The sequence below is a fragment of the Micromesistius poutassou genome, assembly GCF_964030765.1.
Source record: "Micromesistius poutassou genome assembly, chromosome: 1".
Classification (NCBI taxonomy): Eukaryota; Metazoa; Chordata; class Actinopteri; order Gadiformes; family Gadidae; genus Micromesistius; species Micromesistius poutassou.
In genome coordinates this window covers 1,140,669-1,163,967 of record NC_140271.1, presented here as the reverse complement: position 1 = coordinate 1,163,967, position 23,299 = coordinate 1,140,669, and the positions used below count along the sequence as shown (strand labels likewise).

The 23,299-nt window shown below is 45.2% G+C and overlaps 3 protein-coding genes across 5 annotated transcripts; 1 reads left to right on the top strand and 2 right to left on the bottom strand.

Annotated features, from left to right (window-relative positions):
- Positions 1-2,527: 2,527 nt before the first annotated feature.
- Positions 2,528-4,858, bottom strand: tmem86b (transmembrane protein 86B). The gene is made up of 3 exons (XM_084474107.1): positions 4,663-4,858; positions 4,171-4,420; positions 2,528-3,216 (listed from the first exon to the last, which is right to left on the bottom strand). Exons 1-3 carry the CDS (start codon positions 4,711-4,713, stop codon positions 2,762-2,764), a joined length of 756 nt encoding a protein of 251 aa, XP_084330233.1. The 5' UTR covers positions 4,714-4,858; the 3' UTR covers positions 2,528-2,761.
- A 679-nt stretch (positions 4,859-5,537) lies between these two features.
- aspdh (aspartate dehydrogenase domain containing) lies at positions 5,538-11,531 on the top strand. 2 transcript variants are annotated; one of them, XM_084488113.1, is made up of 8 exons: positions 5,538-5,631; positions 7,203-7,265; positions 7,393-7,537; positions 7,699-7,783; positions 8,287-8,436; positions 8,614-8,837; positions 9,382-9,521; positions 10,159-11,531. In XM_084488113.1, the coding sequence occupies exons 2-8, from the start codon at positions 7,211-7,213 to the stop codon at positions 10,194-10,196; spliced, it is 837 nt and encodes a 278-aa protein (XP_084344239.1). In that variant the 5' UTR covers positions 5,538-5,631; positions 7,203-7,210; the 3' UTR covers positions 10,197-11,531. The 2 variants fall into 2 exon arrangements, with proteins under 2 accessions (XP_084344239.1, XP_084344240.1); XM_084488114.1 differs by having other exon boundaries at positions 5,565-5,631; positions 7,208-7,265.
- On the bottom strand, positions 11,440-22,857 carry gys1 (glycogen synthase 1 (muscle)). 2 transcript variants are annotated; one of them, XM_084488111.1, is made up of 17 exons: positions 22,712-22,755; positions 20,998-21,055; positions 20,695-20,813; positions 20,069-20,250; positions 18,840-19,031; positions 18,395-18,580; positions 17,626-17,770; positions 17,193-17,310; positions 16,952-17,072; positions 16,345-16,451; positions 15,964-16,023; positions 14,756-14,948; positions 14,413-14,539; positions 13,556-13,651; positions 13,289-13,452; positions 11,868-11,948; positions 11,440-11,758 (listed from the first exon to the last, which is right to left on the bottom strand). In XM_084488111.1, exons 3-17 carry the CDS (start codon positions 20,810-20,812, stop codon positions 11,558-11,560), a joined length of 2,091 nt encoding a protein of 696 aa, XP_084344237.1. In that variant the 5' UTR covers position 20,813; positions 20,998-21,055; positions 22,712-22,755; the 3' UTR covers positions 11,440-11,557. The 2 variants fall into 2 exon arrangements, with proteins under 2 accessions (XP_084344237.1, XP_084344236.1); XM_084488110.1 differs by lacking the exon at positions 20,998-21,055 and having other exon boundaries at positions 22,712-22,857.
- Positions 22,858-23,299: the final 442 nt, after the last annotated feature.

Sequence of the window (23,299 nt, the reverse complement as noted above, 5' to 3'; positions counted from 1 at the left end):
CGTGCCCGGAACACCTCCCAAGGGAGGCGTCCAGTGGGCATCCTTACCAGATGCCTGAACCACCTCAACTGACTCCTTTCTAAGCAGAGGAGCAGCGGCTCTAATCCGAGTTCCTGCCGGATGACTGAACCTCTCACCCTATCCCTAAGGGAGAAGCCAGCCACCCTCCTGAGCATAGTGCGAAATACGGGGGGGTTTGGGGGGGTCGGACCCCCCCGATTAACCCCTTGAGACCCCCTGAAAGACTCAAAAGCAAAACCTGGGGGGGGTCTCAATCTTGTAAAAAAAATAAATAAAAAAAATTATATAATAATTTTATTGTCACTAATGATGTGTTTAAGAGATCACCATGTCAAGTATTTATAATTCAAAAATGTTAATAATAATAATTTGTTTAACATTAAGCTGAACCAGTCCTGCGCCTGCGCGTATGCAAATTAGCCATGTGCGAGAGCCCAGAGCAATGACGTAGGCCGTCAATAACAATGGCTAACAAGCGAAAGCAAAATCAAAGTTTATCACTGGCACACTTCGGATTCACAGACGATGTAAAGGGGAAAATCAGCTTTGCGCCGGGTGCAAACTAGCAACGACACATGCGTCGGTGTAGAAAGTCAATTGCGCCGGGCGCAAGATAGGGCCCTTCTTCTGTTTGGCGCACATGGCTAATTTGCATACGCGCACAGGACTGTCGGAATGGGAACATGTCGGACTGGCAGCATTACGGGGGCGCGATTACGGGCTGGCGGAGTTACATTTAAAAAACGCGTTCAAGTAAAAATAAATAAGAAAAGCGGAATCAATTTGTGGCGCTCGTTGTTCAATCTGTGGGGCAGCGCCACACATTGGCCTATGTGTGGGAAACACTGCACGGCCATCACACATGTGCTCATTCGGAGCATTGTAAATAATTTATTGTTTCATTGTTGTAGCCAGTTCATTTATGTAGGCTAATAAATGAACCGTCAACAATGCGATCGGGATTTTTGAGGGGGGGGGGGGGGGGAGCGATCAGGATTGTTATTGTTGTTGGATGTGTGGCGTGTGTGTAAGCAGGCAAAAGCGTGTGTCACACGGTGAACCCAGCTCTGCTTCAACTTAAAAAAAAAAAAAAAAAAATCGTTCATACTCCGCGTTCGTACCACTAGAGAACGCTCGCGTTTGAGAACCACTGCTATAGGCCTACTGCATAAGAATAATTTAGATCGATATTGCGCAACAATCAGGAGATGGGGACCCCCCCGAATATTGAAGGGTATTTCGCACACTGCTCCTGAGAAAACTCATCTCGGCCGCTTGTATCCGTGATCTCGTCCTTCCGGTCATCACCCATCCCTCATGACCATAGGTGAGGATAGGAACGATTTGCTGTTGTGTTTTTTGATTTGCTGTTGTTTTGCACTTCAGGGCCATAAGTCATATCAACCTGAGTCAACAATCCCCCTGATATAGGCTGCTTGCTATCGGGTTCAAGATTCAACTTCCGACTAACTAATCGGTCGGGAGCAACGGAGAGCAGTGCACGATTCCATACATAAGCCCAAACTTTGTTCATACGTATTTTTAGTTTGTGCCTTTGTTCACATAACAATGTGGATGGCAGGACATAGTTATATCGCTCTCTTCAATTAAGTTGAAAACAGGCATGCACATCCAAACTGCATTGCCAGTGTGAGGCACATTATACGTGGATATATTTATTGTGAAAGACACCCGTCAGTGCAACATACAATGCAACACATTTTTCATTATTTCATTATTATTCATCGTTACATTTTAGTACTAGACTGTCTGGATGGTCTCAGGTGGCTAATGATGGAGGGAGATGGCAAGATACTCAGGATGATTTAAAGATTAATAGGGTAAATTATTGGAACTGGAATGATTTTCCTCATCAAACACACACAAAGATACACTTAATAAGGAAATTATAACATGGAAATGATAACATGGAATGTTATCATCGGAATGAGTGTTTTGCTGTTGTTTGGTACTCAGCTCCATCATTTCAGTCTTCTCAGTCAGGGCCGGATGACCTGATGGGAAAGCAGCTCTTTAACCTTTGAATCTGACCCCAAGGTCATCGTGCACCAGTATTTTGCTGTTCCTCTCAACTTGATTGTTTCCTCCACTAGAGATCTGTCTGTCTTACCTGGAATTGTGAAGAGGCTACCTGGTTCCACTTTATAATGACGTACGCACTTTGACCAACAATGACACATCAGATCAAGGGCAATATGGAGGATATCTTTGCAGATTGCAAAGTTAATAATTAAGTGAGGTCATACATTCCAACTGCACATTATCCCAAGTAGTTAAATTCATTACGTTTTTTAACATAACAACCCAGGCACTGTAAAAAAGTTTTGTTTACAGATCCAGTGCCAATACAAATTAATCTAGAATAAGTTTACTATTGTTTATAGTCGTAGTTGACGCCATGGCAATCCAATCACATTAAAGGTTTTAAAAAGCCAATATGTTTTTTTGACATAAGACGGCAGACTGTGAAAAAAATAACTTTCCTCACTTGGAAACATGGGCCGATCAGAAAGGCACTATGGCTCAGTGATTTAAAATATATAGGCCTACAGTATATTTCGACATCTCTGTCAAGGACAGTGCAGCAATAAGCTCAGAAATGAATAAGGGCATAAACCATTCCTTTTATAGTCTTTAGATTTGTGATCCGCTTTTTCCTGATGTGTTTTGAACCACAACCATAGAGAGGTGAACATCCGGACTGTCCTCAAACCCCAAACTAAGACCTCTTCCATTTTGAAAAGTCGTCCTGGTCTTCCACCGCCAACACGTCGCCCATGGCGATCAGCATCTGCGCCAGGTAATACGTCGCCATGACGACCACGTGGCCGTGTTCCATCGCCGCGCACACCTCAAACACCTGTAGCGCCAGCACGCTGTCGGAGACCAGGAAGGAAACGCTCCCTAATATGGTCACAACCTTGCTGGTTCTGAGCGCCAGGTTTGCCATGAGGGTCAGCAGACCCACGTAGACGCCCACGCCGGGGGTCAGGAGTGCCGAGTCGGGGGCCTTTTGTAGGAACGGGTAGATGTAGACGTAGAAGGCAGCTCCCAGACCGAACACGACGACGTAAAGGAGGACGCTTAGTGAGGGAGAACGGCGGCGCGGCACGTAGCGGGCGCTGAGGAAGGCCAGTGAGAACAGAAGATGCGCCGCGGCGAACGCACCCATCCCTGAAACAAACGGGACAGAGGACATGTTGTGACCACGTCAATTGTGTCAAGTTACAATACAATACAATAATTTGAATACTCTATTGTTGATTCCACTGTTACTTTGGATCCAGCAGTTCTACTCTGATAAAGCACAACTTCTGGGGAGAGAAAGCATAGAGCCTGCAGTTACAGGTTTTTGATAACCTTTTGTTAAGTTGCAGGGTGCAGTTACGCTTTGTTTCACATTTTGTTGGTTTACAATTTCAGACTTTTTTTTTTTTACAGTTTAATACTGCTGGCTTAGTTTGGCACATATCCCCACCTACAAAGAGAAACGCTCGATTCACCCAGATCAGAGCTTGTCTCCCACCAGAGTTTAAATATTAATCTAATGTCTGATTTGTGAGATGTAGCTTCTACCTATTAACCTAACCTATCTCTCTTTTCAGTCTTTTGTTATTATCATCATCTCGATATTGTCCTTGTCATTATTTGTCAACGCAACAGGGTTAATGGAACATAAAAAAAAAGGACAAAACAACCCCTCTAGCATCGGACCTTGTGGATCGTCTTTCTCCCCCACAATGCCTCTCATCTCCACCATAAATGTTTGATCTCCTAGCCCCATGAGGCCTTCCCGATCTCCCCAGTTCCCATTATATTCCTCTCTGCAGACAAGTCTGGCCTCGAGCCATAAAGCTCCTCCTAAAAAATTGCAAAATGAAAGGAGCAATCAGCGCTCTGGGGAGGGAGCTTCAGGTCATGATGAGGCAGGGAGCATGGCAGTTTGCAGTTTTTTTTTTAAAACACGACCCCTGAGAAAATGTAAAATAATACGATGGAAGAATTAAATTGCGGATGAAATTGCTGCTCAGCCGTGGATCAAAACAAAATCATTGCGAGGCCACTGGTTTGAATATCTGGATGACCTCACGTGGCTAATGACCTCCGCTCACTGGCCCTCTCGCTCACCGTGGATGAAGAGCTCTGGCCACACCAGGCAGCAGTCCCCCGCGGCCGACAGCAGCAGGCCCCCAGCCACGCCTGCCAGGCTCTTCGGTCCGTTCCAGCCGAGCACCACGACGGCCAATAGGAGCACGGGCGCCGCTTTGAACCCCGCAATGATGACGGAGGGCGGGGAGGAGGAGTCGTGGGCCCACAGGAAGAGGTAAGAGGCTGACGCCAAGAAGAACGGCGAGAGCGACAGCAACAGAGCGCAGGACTGGAGAGGAGGGAGCAAGGTAGCAAGGCGGAGGAAGAGGGGGTGAAGAGTTATAGGGACACGTCAAATGACAGGCGTCATGGTTTGTGGCGTTCAGGAGACAATGTGTGAAAAGATTTTCATGATAAAATAAATTACATTTTTTTAAATAAGAATGCCTCATCTTGCCATCATCGTTACACAAATCTTAACGTATGCTTCAGGTTCTCTGTAAGGCTGAGGAGGGTTGAGAGTTGTCTCACCATGTTTCGCCGCTGTCGCCGGTCGTAGGCGTGGGTCTCCAGGATGTCCATCTTCTCAAGCTGCTATTTAGTGTCTAACCTGGCCCCGCCGTCGTTGTGCTACGGTCTTGTTACGATGTGGACCGCTGTGCTGAACCTAAACTCAGTAATACGTAGTCGTTGTTTGCCTGCTGTCCCTCTCTGGCCCTCCTCTCTCTCTCTCTCTCCTGCGGTCTGATAGAGTTGTGGACTTCAGACCGACCCATCCGCTGGGGGGGTCTATAGATCCTCACTAGGCTCCCTTGGTCCTTTCACACCCCAATCGGTGCACTTTGACCACCGCAGCCGTGACACCACCGCACCAAGACCGAAGTTTACCTGAGCAGATAGCAAATTAATTGTGTGTGTGTGTGTGTGTGTGTATGTGTGTGTATATCTATATATAAAACGACAGATGTATAACGGCATATGTAAACATGTCTTTATTTACTGTTTGTTATTGGGCTATTAACATATTAGGGACACACATACATTTAGAACAATTATTTGCAATGCATTTGGAAGGTGACACAAATAATGTTATGTACAAGCCAGGTCAAGGTTCACTGTCTCTGAAGGGAATGATATGAACACTTGTCTAAGGTCCTTGCTGTGTTGGATTCCTCCCACAACTGACATACTGACACATATTGCCTTTGTGACCTGCAAGTTCACAAAGGCAATATGTGTCAATATATGTCTGTCCTTTCTTGATGGCACAATACACACACAAGCACAGGTCCGCATGCAATCCTAATTAAAACGGGAATACACTGGAACACAGAGTTGCAACAATGTTTCAATGGATCATTTTTTGTTTACTTTATGTTTCCTTAGTTGAACTTTGAACGGCGCACACTCACTTCTCTTGAGTGAGGGCCGTGGTCATTAGTTCTACAGAGGCGGATAGAGAAGTTGAAGGGACGACGCTTCGATCTGCCGAATCTACCTGTGAGTGAAGCCACAAATGAGCGATATAGAAGGTTGCGTCTTGAACATCGTGACACGAAGTGGAGGTTAAAGTTTAAAGATCAAAGGACTTGCACGTTGAAGCTGATACGCATGCGAGTATTGTGGTTCACAATTGGATGATTAGAAGCTAGCTGGCTAATTGTATGTTTACGTAGTTGCGTTTGCGTTTGTATTCAGCACTCTTCAAAACTGAAAATAGCGTGCAGATTAGGGTGCACTTGACTAGTGCATGCCTTGACTACACGCTAAAACCGGTCTACAAGTGTACAGCTGTATCTTAAATGTTTCCTGACAAACAAACTGAATGCACTATTTGTTTTTTTTGTGCTTTTTGAAAGAAAATAGATTCACCAAATTCACATGTTGATATTGAGTAGTGATAGACCGATATATGGGCCGGCCCATATTATCGGTCGATATTTGCGTTTGGCGATTTTTTTTTTTTTTTTTAATATCCCCCGGCTTGATTTACAGGCAGACTAAATGTTCCTTTTTTAAATTGAGACTTGTAACATTTGTTATCATCATTGTGTCATTTTTATGATGTAAATTGAGGGAGCAAAAGCAGTTTTGGCTCCAAATATCGGCTCAAGAAAATCGGCAGTCCGTATCGGTCATTGGCTAAGGCTGAAAAAAAAGGCTGAAAAAAGATCGGTATCAGCATTGGCCCTAAAAAGTCCATATCTGTCGATCCCTAATATTGAGTGTAAACTACTGATGGGTCATTTGCGAACGAATCAGTTAGAATAAACGACTCTTTAACAAGAACGAACCGACTTGATTCCCCGTTTCAGTTCTCTCTCGTTCGTCTCGTTCATCTCGTTCGTTCTCAACATGACTCCCAGACCCACCCACCAGTCGCTAACGCTGACTCGCGAGTCGCTGTTTGTTCACTGACTGTGTTAAGTGAGGCACGAGAGTCAGCCGGGCAACAACACCCCGATTCCAAACATGAAGCGCTCCTCAGCTGAAAGGAACTTAGTTAATGTTGTGTTGATTGATGACCGTTTGCACCATGGCACGATCGTGATTCGTTTGAGAATGAGAACGAGGGAGGAGCCGAGTCTGACCGACGTGTTCCAGATGCCTCGGACACCAGCCTTCCGAGTTTTACTTGTGACGTCATTTCCTGTCATATCCTTGTGACGTCATTTCCTGCATAGATTTGTGACCGGAATAAAGTAGCAATGTAATCAAGTGTGTAAGAGCATTTAAAATCGACATTAAAATGACCAACGTGTTACAAATACAGAGAAAATAAATCTCTTCACGGGCGCAGCCATTTTTGTTGAAAGCGTCATAACATCGCTCGGACAGCTCTCAGAATTCCGAGATTCCTGAGAACCGTGCATTCCATGATTCACCGCTACCGGAAACGCGACTGAACAAACGAACAAACAAGCCATTCTGAACGATTCTTCTTGACGAACTGAGCGACGCAAACTGAATCAAGCAAACGAATCATGAAATCCACCACTGTAAACATTGCATGTTACGATTGTCAACATTCTGTTCTCTGATTGGCCTGTTTCCTTTTTTTTTTGCTGAAGTGAAGGACATGGCTACCAGCTCTTCTACGCTGAGGATAGGAGTGGTGGGATATGGACATTTAGGTTTGCACACACACCTGCATGACCTACCCTGTCCATCCTTTCACTTTCATGATCACTTTCAAATGAAATGATCATTTGTGTGTGTGTGTGCGTGTGTGTGCGCGTGTGTGTGTGTGTGTGTGTGTAGGGCAGTACTTAGTGGAGAGGATCATAAAAGATGGAGCTGGCCTGGGTCTTATTCTGGCGTTTGTTTGGAATAGAAACCCTCACAAGCTAAAGGGTTCAGTTCCTGATCACCTAATACTTGAAGACCTATCCGCTTTTAAAACCAGGTATAGCACACACATCCACTCTACAAATGAATAATAAGGCAAAAATGCTTTTACAACATACAAATATCATTCTACTACTCATAGCATTCAAACAAAAAGGCATCAGAATGGAAATGGCGACACTTTGACGTCTGCGATGTGTAACAGGTGTGCTTTCGCAGGGCATGCGAGGTGATCGTAGAGGTGTGCCATCCTCAGATCGTCAAGGACTTTGGTGTTCAGTTTCTCTCTCATGCACACCTTCTGGTGAGTTTTGCCCCACTTCTTGTTGGACTTTGTGTGAATGAGTAAATATCTATCTTCTTGGTTTGGACATGTTGAAAGTACATTTACATTGAGACATTTGGAAGACTTTTATCCAAAAAACGGAGGAACTACAAATATTCAGAAGACAATATAAATTGTACGGAGTGCACAGTAGGCGTAGGAACCATCATTTCATAGAACAAGCAATCCAAATACAGTATTAGTACAGTTGGCGTAACAGGATTTTGTATTTTGCAGATTTTGTTAGTGCAGTTAGGCAGTTTCAATAACCTAACTTACTTATCCTATCAGGCATCACCCAAGCCTCTGGCCAACCCCAGGACTTATATTGGGAAATTAAAAGTGGCAAATTGATTGCCAAGTTATGTTTACCCATGTTAGGAGTTTGTCTTGGTAGGCTGATGCAAAGAAATAAATCGAAATGCTATTCGAAATACATGCAATGCAACCTTTTTAATGACTTCATCGTTCATTTGTATCAGGTCGGTTCTCCCTCAGCCCTCTGTGACCCCCAGCTCAACCAGCAACTCCGGCATGCAGCCAGCCTCCACAGCAACACCCTCTACGTCCCCAGTGGTGCATTGTGGGGAGGCCAGGACATCCAGAGGCTCAACGACAGCGGGGCGCTCACAGTAATGACGCACTCTTTTACCCAAAGTGACCTACAGTCAATTCAGATACTATCGTTAGGGTTAAGTAGGGGGTTAAGTATATTGCTCAGAGTTGTCCACAGGCAGACTGCAGACATTGGGGACCCTTAACCCTAACCACTAGACTATTCTCCTCCACCTATGCACACGATTCCACAGAGTGTGTTCGTGAGGATGTCCAAACACCCCTCCTGCTTCAGGCTCACAGAGGACACACTCTCTGGTTGGACCGAGGGCGAGGGGAGGCGGGTCTTGTTCAGCGGCTCTGTGGCTGAGCTGTGCCCGCTGGCCCCCAACAACGTCAACACCATGGCGGCGGTCGCCGTGGCAGCAGGAACGCTGGGCTTTTCTGGGGTTCTTGGGGAGATCGTGTCGGATACAGCGTGAGTCTTCCCCCTACACCAGACTGTATTGATGCAACACACAATACACAACTCTGTTCACAAACAACTACAGCGGGGCGGTGTTGGTGTTTTGTGTACCAAGGTTACCAAGGTTCTGGCCAGTGAAAAGGATGCACTACTGTCCTACTAAAAACACTTGAGGAGTTTTCAAAGTAAACTTTCAGTCAATTGCAGTAACTGAACAGTGCGCAAGGATATGTAATGTTATTCATTAGTTGGTGTATTCAATGTTATGATGAGAATATCAGTTTACCGAGCTAGGAAACAACTGTATTATTTATTTAGTGAATAAATCGTATTTGTTTCATCAATACAATTCCATTAATTCCTCAAGTGGCTTTTAATGACAATGAAAATATTGAGCTGCCGTGCTAAGAAAGGTTGTTCACATGTACACCATGTACACCATGTACTATCTCCATTAGCCCAAATAAGAACGATTATTGTAAAATAAAACAATTTGAAATAAAGGTATGGTTCCGAAGTCATAATCCCAGCCCTCTCCTGGGTGTGTGTGGGCCAGGCTGAGGGACTACCACGTGGTGGAGGTGGAGGTGAGCGGCGCCCATGGCTTCTCCGTCCACACGGTGAGGAGGAACCCCGCCCGGCTGGGAGCCGTGACGGGCAGCGCCACCTACAGCTCCTTCTGGCACAGCCTACTGGGTGAGCTTCTGCACGCGCGCTGGGGAGAGCCCGCTGTTACCGGCAGCGGGCAGCGATGGTGTCACTGTCGCTTCTTGTTTTTATGACTGCTCATGTACAATGTACAATACATTTTAACTACAGAACAGTAGTAAAAAAAAATAGGCTAGACAATTTGGAGGAACAAGCCAGAGTAAGTTAAAAAAAAATCCCATCCCTACATAGGTACAGGTCATCTATCAAACCATTTCATTCAGACCAAATGAAATGATTGGATGGCCACATTGCAGGCCTGCAACAGCCACAGAGCCACATGATTTTCCTCTTTCTTTTGTCTGTGCAATTGATTTATTGACTGCTGACAGGATGTAAAGAGAATTACATGCTTCTAAAATGTATTCCTACACTAGCTTTAAGAATCAAAACTAATAACTAAGTAAATCCATTGCCACTCTACTGTGTAGCTGCACATTAAGATAGGAAATGGGTGTGGAAAAAAAACACAGACCCATTCACCCATAATGTTAACAATCAAATGAACATTTCTACATCACACGTTGGGAGTGAGTCTTCGGATGTCTAGCCAACATTTGTCTTAGCCAACACATGACCAACATTTGCTTGTCTTCTAAATCCTCTCTCTGCGCTCTCTCTCTAGTTTGTAAAGGACACGGTGGGCGAGTGCACTTGTGCTGATGGCTGTCTTCACCCCCAGATGGAGGGATCAAAAGTTGCGGATCTATCTGTGGAAGTATCCGCTACCACATTAATGCCACACTTTCCATGTAATCGTGCACACATAAGTGAAATCCTAGATCTTTTATAATACGTGTGGAACTCCGAAGTGGGTTATCGTTGCCAACTTGCAAACCTGAATCCCTCGTCATTAAAAACCCGTTTCAAAACAAGAGAAGAGAGCGTTGTTGTTTGTAGTAAACATATAGTGTACATATAGACTTTATTTGTATTTATCTGGTGCAATATGTCAACAAAAGACAACACTAACAGAGTGCATATGCTGCTGGGTAAAACATTTTTTCCCCTCAATATTCCTTCAATAACAGACAATGACACATATACTTAAAAACGTACCACAGCGTCACTTAAGCCTTCGCCGTTAAGATACAGTCCATTCAAAATCACCTTTTTAAATACGTGTGCAGTCCATTTTAGACCAGACCACTGTATTACCTGCACAGAGGAACGCTCCTCGTCTTTCTTCACAATTAATAAATACTGACTGGCCAGCTTACAGCTATACACCCGCTCAGAAGGACATGAGTGTGGTTATCACGAAACTCTGTTACCATAAGGCTAAAAACTAAACAAACACACAGTGCTGAGATCTTGTGTAGAAGAGGTTCATACAGCATGGGGTTCTGAGGCAGTACGTGATAGTGAGAGTGTGGTGTGTGTGTGTGTGTGTATAGGCATTAAAAACAAGACAACTGCCACCACAAGAAAGGCAAGTACAGTTATAAAACAGTGTTGTAAAACAAAGTCACCTTTCAAGCTAGTAGATATGTTAGGAAGGAGCTTTTGAGGCTGTGCAAAGTTCTGAATGAAAGTCATAAAAGCTTCCACTTGTGCCCAAAGATGGGCCTCTGTTGTTGTATTTTTTTAAATTACCCCTCATTATTCAGTGTACAAAAGTCTTGCTTTAGTGCTGAATACCCTATTTATTTTTTATCAGTAAAATAATCAATCTTAGTAGTAAACCATTTGTTAAACTGCTGATACTACCTAAAACACTTTATTTATGATCGATGGACGTATTCAGACAATAATTCCAAAATAAGTCTTCCCCACTTTGGCATGTTGGGTACTTGGGAAGACATTGAGGCTGAGGCCAATATGATTATGCTCCTTTGAAATGTCAACCCCTGCCCCCCCTAACATGGACATCAATCAGCAAGGATTTTCAAAAGGTTCCCTAGAGAGAGAGAGAGAGGTGTGTGTGTGTGTGTGTGTGTGTGTGTGTGTGTGTGTGTGTGTGTGTGTGTGTGTGTGTGTGTGTGTGTGTGTGTGTATCAGTTCATATCAGTATCATTATCATATCAGTTGCTCTCGCTCGGAATCCCGTCGCCAGCTTTGGCTTTAGCTACGAAGGGTTGGCGGATGTTCACCCGGTCCTTCTCCGCCTCCAGGTCCTCGTCGTAGCGCTCATCTTCGTCGTCGCTGTGGTGAGGCGAGGAGTGGCGGGAGAGGGATGGGGAGGGGGGCACAGATGCAGGGCGAGGGTACCGGAACCCAGATGACTGAAGAGGAGGATGAGAAGGAGAAGGTGAAGGAGAAGAAATTATTTTTTTTTTTAAATCGACCAAATAAAGCCCATTGAAAGCAAAGTTAAGCAAATGAAGTACGTACCGAGGTAGGGTCTTGAGCTTCGTACATGTAGGTGTCAGGGAAGGCCTTGGCCAGCGCCATATGCCGCGCTGCTATATAATACTGGTCCAAGACAGAGGACAGAATATACAATCACTGGCAGTCATCACTATTCATTTTGTTATGATTCATTTTTAATCTGCATTGGTTAACCTGCAATTTAAATTCAAATATTTAACATGGAAATTAACCAATATAATATATAACCATAAGAAAAAACACCTAAACTCACCTCAACATACAATTGTTTTGGCAGTTGCACACTGGTAACAGTAGTAGATACAACTTTGATAAATCTCTGACACATCATCATTTTTTAGGCCAATCAGAACAAACTATTACAACGACAATGGCCATCTAAAGGGGGGTGCTGTCCCTACACTCTAGTTTTTAGTACCAGGTCACATTTATGGCGCATTTCCACCGGCGGATACGCGTCGGCCCCAGAACGCCTCATCCCAGTATAGTGAGGGTGCGGTATAGCCCAGCTCAGTTACGGCGCGCGTTTCCACCGCCGCCAGTACCCTTATGGTAGGGCGGGGTTTAAGCCGGACGGCGACAGCCACGGCAGCTACGTAAGCATCGTGATCTCATAGCAGCCCGACACAGTGTAGCCTGCTAATATATCCAAGGAAAAAGAAGAACGAGCACAATGAACAAAGAGCAAGCAACTATGTAGGCCGTCCAAGAAGGACGGCAAACTTTTGCGCAACATTTTCTTCAATAAACAAAGCTTTCGCCGTTGTCCAGAAATACCTCGCGGGTACTGTGTTTGTTTGTTATCCCCCTGTCGCACGGAAGTGATTCTGTCGACCAATCAACGGACGGCGTGTGTAGCTCAAACTTGCCGGGACCCTTTCAGGCGTCTCCGTACCTCAACGGAGTAGTACTGTGAGACGAGTACGGCTCAATACGGCTCAGTCCGGGTCACGCCCACTTTTGGCGGTGGAAACGCGACCCGTGCCGCACCTTTGCAGACTGAACCGGCCCGCACCCTGCGGTTGAAATGCGCCATTTCTCACCGCTCCACATGTGTAGTACCACTTGTGACCACAGGTAGGTGCAAAGTTTTAATACTGTGTATTTTAAGCGAACACTAAAAGCCACAATAAACCTTCATTTAACAAAATCGAATTAAGTGTGTTTGCATATGCAGTCACTGCGATTTTTGAGGTAGTTTTTCTTGCGAGTCATGGTGGGGGGAGACTTGGCCTAGAGGACAACAAACCAAATCATTCACATGATGCTTTCATATAACGTTCAACTATTCCCAACGCAGCGCTTTGATTTGGTCGCAAATGTGCGAACACACCAATTTCGATTTAGTTTGAAGTACATATGGGACTGGGATGTATGGGTCAGGGTACTGTTGGCCCGTTCCCGCCGGCTCCGGGCGCCCTCACCCTGCCCAGGTATCTCCAGTCCAACAGGTCGCTGAGGCGCTCGGTGCGGTTCCTCTGGATGATGCGCTGGCGCCGGCTCTGCTTGCAGAACTGGAACAGGAAGGAAGTGAGCTGGTTGCACGACTCGTCCACGCCCCGAAACCGCCGGTCCAGAATGTAAATCCCTAGCGGGAAAAAAAAAAAAAATAGAAATTGAAAGGTTTTTCGAAAAAAACGAACATTAAGTGGCAGTTGAAGATCACGATGAATGTGTTAAGATTTTCTTACCGTACGCAGAAGGGTCTGCGATGTGTTCCTCCATGAAGCAGCCAAAGCCGGACAGGTTGGTGGAGATAGACGGAATACCCATCACTGTGCACTCCGCTGCCGGCAGAGGAGGAAGATAAAAATATTTATTTCAAAATAGAAGCAAATAAAATATGTTGATATATATGTTCTATGAGATTTTTATACAGTATATTCTTCTTCTGTACCTTTGAAACTATACTAACCCTATAGCACTATAGCTTTCTGTAGTTGTGTTTGATTGTGTGAGAGCACTGAATTTGCTCAGCGAGTCACTCTGGGAACGAGCAATACACTCACTCCCCGATCGCCCTGGCCCAGAACATTAACCAATCACATGGGTGTATAGGCGGGCCAAAAGCATTGCTGTTTTACCGATCGGATACGGCAAGAGTCTTATCTATTGGTTAGCTCCGCTGGTCTGGATACGTCACCCCTTGTATTCTTCTGATTGGTCGTAGTGTTATCCAATTGCGTGCAGTGATATTTTCAAATGCATGCTTGGTTCTGCCCCTCGAGTTGGGCCATTTTCATAACTCGTTGCCAGACCCTACAGCTCTCTAGATGTGGGTCTGGATTTCCAGGCTAGCATTAAAAAGCAACCTTGGTTGCTTTGGATAAAAGCGTCTTCTCAATGAAGACCAAAAAACATGAATGTAAAACAACCTGTTTCTGTGTTCACTGTCTAACCCCTGTGTGCTCCTTAATGACCTGTATCCTAAGTCACTGTCCAACCCCTGCCTGCCAGCATGTGCTCACTAGTACGTCTTTGTGTGTTAAAATTCACCATGGCAATAAAGCTTTTAAAATGGAATAAACCAGCAGGCGGCTAGACGTACCCGGAGTGTACCCCCAGGGTTCATAGTAGGAGGGAAACACGCCAAGGTGGCAGCCCCTCACAAACTCCTCATAGTCCATAGGCAGGAGGGGAGAGGTAGAGGACAGGAACTCTGGATGGAAAATGACCTACGATAACAGATATACATTTAAATAATACATTTGATCAAATACATAAAAATAAGTTCATCGTTTGGATCAGCTGTCAGTTGCTCCTATAGCGACTATAGGCTACTTGCATTTCTCTTGAAGAAATGCCTACATGCACACGTTCACTTTATTGAAAGAATACGTCGAAAAACAACTGCTGCTGTGTGAGTCGTGCCGGCTGAGGCGTGGACGTGCCTTGACGCGGTCGGCGGAGCAGTTGAAGAGGCCGATGCGGCGGATGCAGTTGAGGATGGGGTCGCTGCTGTCCTCAAGCATGTTGTGGGTGCAGATGGGCGGCTGGCACTGCCGCTGGGTGGAGAAGATGGCTCGCTTCATCATGGTGAAGTCCTCCTTGTCCAGCATCTTGGACACGTCTGGTAGCTGCCCACTAAGCATTGCGTAAACGTGTTTATGTAAAAAGGGCTTTATCGTCAATATATATACGTTATTTTATGAAAGGCAATTGCCGCACACCCAGGGTAGAGATAGGCGGTAGGTTTGAGTCGAGAAAATGTCATCTTTAAAAGGGGGTAGTTCAGGATGTTGGACATCGGGTCTCATTTCCGAGTGAGCCAGTGTGTTGTTTATCATTGGAGACCGTTTTCAACACTTTTCATTCAGTCCTTCTAGTTGCAGAAATTGCTGGTGCTAGGCTAGCGCAACTCGAGGGGAACTGCTAGCCTGCCAATAAAAACTGTTTTACCCACTCCAAAGTACACCCGAGGCAAACCAATTATAATGCCAGACTATCGATGTAAATGTCTGTGTTGATAGAATAATATTAGAAATAAAACTATCTTTGTATCGCAATGATCACATTACATTTTGGGGGACTACTTTCTCAGCAGCAGCGGAATTTCACTTTGCTCGGGTGTAGCAACCAATTCACAACAGCAGAAGGTAAACAGAGAAGCGCACTCCAGGTAATATCAGTCCGCCGCTGCCGTAGCTTGCTTCCAACTACAGGGATTATAAACTAAATGCAATGCAAGGGTAAGTTTATTTCTCACACTATTCTATCAACACAGACAATTACATCGATAGTCGGGCATTATAATTGGTTTGCCTCGGGAGTGGGTAAAACTGTTTTTATTGGTAGGCTAGCAGTTCCCCTCGACTTGCGCCAGCCTAGCACCAGCGATTTCTGCAACTAGAAGGACTGAATGAAAAGTATTGAAAACTCCAATGGTCTCCAATGATAAACAACACACTGGCTCACTTGGAAATGAGACCCGATGTCCAAAATCCTGAACTACCCCTTTAATATGAGAAAACCTAATTTCATAGTATATAATTATATTATATGTTGAATATAATTACAAAATATTTACATTATGTCATATACATTATAATCGAAAACGAATTATCGTGTAGTTCAAAAGGTCTGCACACACTGAACTTACACTAGCAGGGACTCGTAAAGTTTTTTGCCAAATCGTTCCTTTACCGTCTGCGCTGTATCCCTGTTGAGGGGAGAACTTGTTAGTGTGGGATTACACATGTGAAGCTGGTCGATAATGAAAGTGTCCAAGCATTCCTTTTTTGTTCAATATTGAGTTTGTCATTTTATATTTTTGCTTTGGCTAACTATGGTAATGCTTCATTCATTCATGTCTTTTGAGCCAATGCAGTAGTTCAGCATATCTTCTATTAGCGGCATGCCACTGTGACCTTACAGGCATATTTGTTTTCACAAAACGTAATTCGCACAAGCGCGTTGGAAATGACACCTAAAAACGAAATGAAAAGAAACACAACTCTGAGAAGCCGTCCCCTCATCTCACCAGAGCTGCTTCCTGACCGCCTGGCCCTTCAGCGTCTCCACGTTGAAGTTATTGGTCCTGGCAGGCATGATGAAGAAGGCCACGACCGTCACGTCGCTGTGGTTCACCTGTCCCGAGCAGAGCAGGAGGGGCCGCCATGTAGTAGGGATGGGTCCGAATATTCGATTATTCGATTATTCGTTCCCGAGGGTCAAAGTCGATTTTTAACATTTGGACCGTTAACATTTTTTCCCCATTCAAATAAACAAGAATTAACGGACGGAACTAATGTTGGTTCTGTAGCACTAATAGTTAATCATGTACAGAAAAACAATATACACAATACACAAGCATAAATATTAATATATATGCATACAACACAAACACTGATCACTGTTAAAGTTTGTTTTTTTGCGTTTAAGATATTGAGTGATTTCTTGCCGATGATCCATGGCTGCCTTTGTGAATGTCGGCACACATCGAATAATCGATTATTCGTTCATACCACCCACTGATTATTCAACCATGAAAAATTTGAGTTATTCACATCCCTACCATGTAGGTGAGTTTTATCCTCCACACACGCACGCACGCACGCACGCACGCACGCACGCACAGCAGAACTCACCCTCAGCAGGTAGTTGAGTCTAGCCAAGGCCTCTAAGAAAATGTCCGCTCCCTTGTTGGAGAATTCATATCGTCCAGCGATGAAGAGAAACACACACTTGTCCAGGTTGAAGTCAAGGTGCCTAACAGACATGACAGCAAAGTAAATAAACAAGGGGTTCAACAGAACCCACAAATGTTTCACCCACTCCATGTAGATTATTGTTCTACTATTAAGTATCAAGTAGAGAGGAATCACAGACCCGTAGAAGTGTCCTCTGATGAACTCCTGGATGCGACTCTTGCTTTTTGCGTGGAGGTTCTGGAACTCATGCATGGCCGAGAACTTCTTCACGTTCAGACCGTTGGGAGTGATGATGTCTGGGTTTGGGGGAAGGGAGGGGGAGAGGGAGAGGGGGAACGTATATATCAGCTGCATTTCAGAAGTCAACCATTGGGAAGGTTATAAAATATATGGACTGAAAAAAAAAAAAAAATTATCCATTTAATTGAAGAAAAACATAACTACCATTATCTGTGTGTCCTTTCATAATATCTTTCTTTTTAAATCCATTGGGCCCCGATGTTAAATGAACACCTTTTTGTTTTCATATTTGCATCTTGTTCAACCCTAGTTAGTTAAACTAGTGTGGCGGTGGAGTCCTGGTCACCGATTGGCTGGCGTCTCCGTCTCACCTGGTTTCCTCTTCAGGAGGAACTCGGCCTCGATGGCGGTGATCTGGGACACGGTGGTGAAGACGTGCGCGCAGCGCGCCGCCGATCGCTCCAGACAGTAGCGGTGGTAGATCTGTCGGTCGCCCGCCTCCTTGTCCACGTTGAACTGTGTGTAAAAGAGAGAGAGAGAGCGAGAGAGCGAGAGCGAGAGAGAATCAATGGATGGATGACGGCTATGATGATGGATTGAGAGACAGATGGATGATTGATAGATGGTTGGATAATGGCTCGATTGATGGGTATATAGATCGATGATTGATAGATGGATGGATGATATAAAAATGTATGGATGACCTACCAACATCTAAAGACCCGCATGAGTAAGCCAGATTATCATCTTGAGTTGTAGTTCACTACATAACCGAGTCTGAAGAGCAAGGGGTTGCTTCCACCTAAACCAATCATGGAGGTGGATAAATATTTGTTGATCGACGTTGCTCTCTGTTGTTGATAAACAAAGCAATAACTTTTTTTCAAAACGGCTTCAATGGCAGAATCCATAGAGTTTAATGATACTTTAGAGGCAGAATCCGAACTAGTTCACGTCAGGAATCGTGTTGGGTGTCAGACTGTTTTCTGTTGCTCTGATTATCTCAGTAATAATTCCTGCTGAGACACCAACAGCAGACCCTGAATCACAGAACATTTGTAAAAAAAAGTGGGCGGGGATTCAAGGGCCAGAAGCAGGCAACACATGATTGACACGCACACGAAAACCCTGCACACAGACCTCGGCTAGGTTGTTGTAGAAGTCCACTTTGCCAGCGCACAGGTAGCGGCCCAGCAGGGTGGCGTGGGTGGTGAAGATGGTGGCCACGGGGAGCTGCCTTCGACGGCACAGCATCAGCCCCAGGCCCGCCAGCCACTCGTGGAAGTGGGCCAGGATGTGGGGGGGGTCCTCACACTGGGCCGCATACTGGAGACGTAGAGGGAGGAAGGGCGGGGGGAGGGGCGGGGGTGATGGGTCAACGAGGGGAAAGAACACATACACTATTTATTTTTACTCTCAAATCCTCCACCTGGTGGTAACACAGATTTAGCAAGAGCATACCTTTTAACAGTCAGACCGAAGATACGCTCAAGATGTTCCACTCTGAGTGTCACATCACAACACTGACAGTCTACAGACCAGTGTGTTCTTTGTTTGACCTGTTACAATACGGTTGACCCCTGACCTCTCCCAGGAGCCAGGCAGTGAGGAAGCCGAAAAGGACGGCGTCGTTGGCCTCGCGGTCGAACCACGGCACGCCGATGGAGAAGCTCTCCCACAGCTCGCTCTTCCAGCGGTCTAGGGACCACGCCGTGAACGCCACGTCGATGAGGACCACGTAGGGGCTACCCTCGATCAGCCAGCGGCCAAAGTACACCTGGGGGGGGGGGAATTAGCAACTCAAACAAACAAACCAACCACATTTTCACTCATTTGATTTACTAAAGTACTAAAGTAAGATCCATTACCAAAGTTCTGGATGATCTGTGGTATGTAGCATTTGGTAAACGAACAGATAGCAATTTGATGTACTTAACAACATGAGAACACACTTTAAACTGACAAAGAACCATAGCAACATTTTAAAGACCGTTCGATGATAATGTACACAGATCATACCACAAAATATAACCATTTAATCTGCTACAATGACATTTCTTCTGAATTTTGTCTAACAACCGCTGTGTAGGAAGGACTGAAAGGTCTCCCGGTTTAAAATAAATCTGAAATGTCGCTTTAAAATAGCATCCCGACCACGAGCCATGGCCATGACCCATACTCCCACAGTGTCCTCGCTCACAAAGTGACACAGGCAGCACACCCCCCAACATAGACAGGCCTTCTCACTATGCAAGGAGCCCCACACACACACACACACACACACACACACACACACACACACACACACACACACACACACACACACACACACACACACACACACACACACACACACACACACACACACACACACACACACACTGTACGTGTATGAGAGAGAGAAAGAGAGTAACGAGAGAGTAACGAGAGATACAGCCTTTAACCTTTAATAGGAGAATGCTACAGGGCACACACACACACACACACACACACACACACACACACACACACACACACACACACACACACACACACACACACACACACACACACACACACACACACACACACACACACACACACACACACACACACACACAGCGAGATAGATACATGGACATCAAAACCTGCCAGAGACACCAATGTAAGACCTGATGAATTCATGTATCTGAAGTCGCATGGATAAGGGCCTCTGCTAAATAGTACCTGGTGACCCTCTACAGTACAGTATTTAACGCAGGATGTCGCTCCAATATTCTGTGTATATTCAGTATGTGTGCGTGCCGTCGCCCCCGCGTGCATGCACAACGCTACCTTACAGCCGCTGGCGTTCATCTTGTCGATGGTGCGTTTGAGGACGGGGTTGGTGGGCTCGATGAGCTCCACCTGGGTGCGCACGTTGCTCTCCACGTACGGACCCACCAGGAAGTAGTTCTCCCCCCACTCCTCCGCGGTCAGCCGCGCCTTGGTCTGGATCACAGTGTAGATCCCCCCAACTGCACCCGTGCACACGCACACACACACACACGCACACGCACACGCACACACACACACACACACACACCAATAGCAGCTAGGGTTAGGGCATCTTCTTCAATGATAACTACAGGTAGCCCAGATGAATCAAACGCAGTACTTTTCAGCTGGGGTGGTACACATGCACACCTACTAACCCTTTGGTCCGTGGCAAATCCCACACAAGGAACTCCATATGTTCTCCTGTTGTTTTTTTAATACATTACATTAGTGTCATTTTCCTGTAGGATTTCCTTGGGCCATGAGATCACCTTCACGGCCAACAACAGGGGGTGTGGCTGGTTAATCACCCTTCCAACGCACCTCATACGTTATCCCATTTCATCCTTTCAAGAGCACCGATCTGCTAGGGTGTGAAATGGAGGGCAGGGGCAAAACAGGGCAGCCTTCCCCCGCTGGAGTACCTTTGTTAGCCACCTCCCAGGCGATCTCAAAGAGGATGGCATCCTCCAAGTCAAACTCCTCGTCCCAGTCCTCCAGGCCCGACAGGGAGGTCACCGACAGGCTGCGAGCCAGAGGCATGCTGGTAAAACAAGAGACCGCAGCCTGGTGAAGCATTCAGTTCAGTGCATGGTTACGTTATGAAAAGCTAAATGTCCTTAGAGGAAAAAAAAACGCCTCTTCTACATTTCCTTTTATTTATATCGTTGTATTTACATAGGGACAGGGACAGGCTGTATAGGGGAGGCTGGCTGAACATAAATTACCCTATTGAGGCAGCGTCCTGCTACCAAAGTGCACGTGTTTGGGTTTCCTCTGGCTCACCTGGAGAGAATCCAAGTACAAGCCTGACATATAAAGACCGGAGACATTGCTCTAACCACTCCATCACACATCACCCTTTTCTCAGCACATTTACGAACAACATTGCTATGAGCTTGCTTGTGGACAATGTGGACAATCTTCCCCACTGTGCTTCTAGCACATGGTTTATAATGAGTCTCTCAACCAGCCAAGCAGCCTAATGGCAGACAAAGGCAGTGGGGTTATAGCTTATGTCAAAATCTCAATACCTTACAACTCCAATATACAGCAATAGAGAGGGTTACAATAATAAATACCCTACTAAACACTGTGGTTTGGTTTAGTTTGATATGAAGCTGGATATTTCACAATAAGTAAGAAACAACCTGATGAACCAGCAACGACCTAATAGTCTGATTAGTGTGTGTGTGTGTGTGTGTGTGTGTGTGTGTGTGTGTGTGTGTGTGTGTGTGTGTGTGTGTGTGTGTGTGTGTGTGTGTGTGTGTGTGTGTGTGTGTGTGTGTGTGTGTGCCCAATGCCATGTCAACCTTACACAACAAGCTGGAGGTGGCACAATGCACTCCCCTAAAAAAGCACATGACCACACAAGCACATCAATACCACGAGCGGATTCCTCTCGTTCAATAGTCAGTGGGCCTCAGCAGTGTGCTCAGCCTCATACTGACAAATACTGGGAAATACTGTGGAAGTATTGTGAACATATGTTGGAAGTATTGTGGTAATGCTGTGGAAATACTGGCACTGTCAGATAAAAGTACTTTGTTACCAAATTGAACTGATCAGTTCAATTATCCAAGTCAAGAAAGGATGGAGAGACATAAAGCAACTATGATATAATCTTACAGGAGTTCCTTTATAACACCCACATACTACCCCACCTCTATCTCCTAAATAAATTCATAACTTGAGATTATATCTCTATGCAGGATATATGTTGCAATACTGACCACAGCCAGGGTTGGGAAACAATAGAAGCAAAGGTGAAAGGAGGCAAAGAAAGGGAGGAAGTGTGTGCGTGTTTGTCTGTATGTGCGTGTCCTTTTTTAACTTTCTGAATACCTAGTCATGATGACAGTAGCTCTCCTGTCCAAATTAAGTCACTTTTTCTTACGTAACATCCATGTAAAGCTATTAGTACTAACCCTAGTTAGTAGTAGGACATGTCTGGTATTTCTGTGGAAATAATTGAAAGGACATGAGGAGATAAAAAAATATATATCAGATAAACAGTTTGGATTGATTCAGGGTCAAACAATGAAAAGTCAACAACAGCCACAAGAGCCCCTCAGATACGTGACTGTTCACACACACACACACACACACCCAGGAAACAGTGTTCACATCTTCTCTCTTGGATGTGTCCTTCAGAGTGAAGTGCTAGTCGTGTGTATATGTCCCGGAGCCGGTTATGAACAAAACAAACTACACGCCTTTATTATTAAATACTGCTCTTTGCCTTGGAGTGAATCAATTGCATCAAATATGTACACGAATCTCCCACTTGAAGTCTAGTTGGCTACAAAATGCGAACGTGACAACAGACCGCTCCAGTTGCAGCCGTGTAGCGGAAAAGGCATAGGCGACATTGCACACAGACGTATTCCGTAAAGACGTGAACAAAATGACCAATGTGGAAATATGCATGTCACTACTTACCTTTCCAATATACCAAGACTTCACAATCACTTGCTAGGGCAACATTAACAGCTGTCACCGTCAATAAAATAGGTAAAGAAAAAAAAAGGACGAGCAAAGGGGCGGTAGCCTCATTTAAATTCAACTGGCTCGCATTGGTTTAATATGTATTCCATCATTTGAAAGCCCCCCCCCCTGCCCTATACGTTCTTTCTGACGTGAGGGTGTGTGTCAAATGTACAAGACCCGCCCATGCAACACCCCCATAGAACAACGTGATTCGGCATCGGGGGCGTTTTCCTCCAGCGAGCGACGCGATTGGCTGTCGATAGTTTAAAGGTCCCACTGTTGCCGGTGAATAATCATATCGAGTTCAGCATAACTCCCACTTTTCTTTTTTGTCTAGGGCTGAGATGGGAGAGAGAGTTATTTATAATGTCTGTTAAGGTCACATGGGATCATACCGCATCGTGACTGTTGACATTAAACCCTCCCTTCACATATTTATTTCCAACCGTTGAACACATGCCATCGCTTTATATCTACTTTCTTAAAATGCTCTACAATAGGAAGCACTACCCCGTATATTATAGTTGTGGTGACATCAGT

Bases quoted from the DNA above. Each gene is read 5' to 3' on its own strand.
- aspdh (XM_084488113.1), top strand. From the start codon at position 7,211: ATGGCTACCAGCTCTTCTACGCTGAGGATAGGAGTGGTGGGATATGGA. The intron at 7,538-7,698 runs GTATAGCACACA...GTGCTTTCGCAG, and splicing joins CTATCCGCTTTTAAAACCAG to GGCATGCGAGGTGATCGTAG. The intron at 8,437-8,613 runs GTAATGACGCAC...ACGATTCCACAG, and splicing joins ACGACAGCGGGGCGCTCACA to AGTGTGTTCGTGAGGATGTC.
- tmem86b (XM_084474107.1), bottom strand. From the start codon at position 4,713: ATGGACATCCTGGAGACCCACGCCTACGACCGGCGACAGCGGCGAAAC. The intron at 4,421-4,662 runs GTGAGACAACTC...CCTCCTCTCCAG, and splicing joins GGCGACAGCGGCGAAACATG to TCCTGCGCTCTGTTGCTGTC. The intron at 3,217-4,170 runs GTGAGCGAGAGG...CGTTTGTTTCAG, and splicing joins GCCAGAGCTCTTCATCCACG to GGATGGGTGCGTTCGCCGCG.
- gys1 (XM_084488110.1), bottom strand. From the start codon at position 20,812: ATGCCTCTGGCTCGCAGCCTGTCGGTGACCTCCCTGTCGGGCCTGGAG. The intron at 16,024-16,344 runs GTGAGATGAGGG...TCCCCTCAACAG, and splicing joins GCGGTCAGGAAGCAGCTCTG to GGATACAGCGCAGACGGTAA. The intron at 14,949-15,963 runs GTAAGTTCAGTG...CGCAATGCTTAG, and splicing joins CTTTACGAGTCCCTGCTAGT to TGGGCAGCTACCAGACGTGT.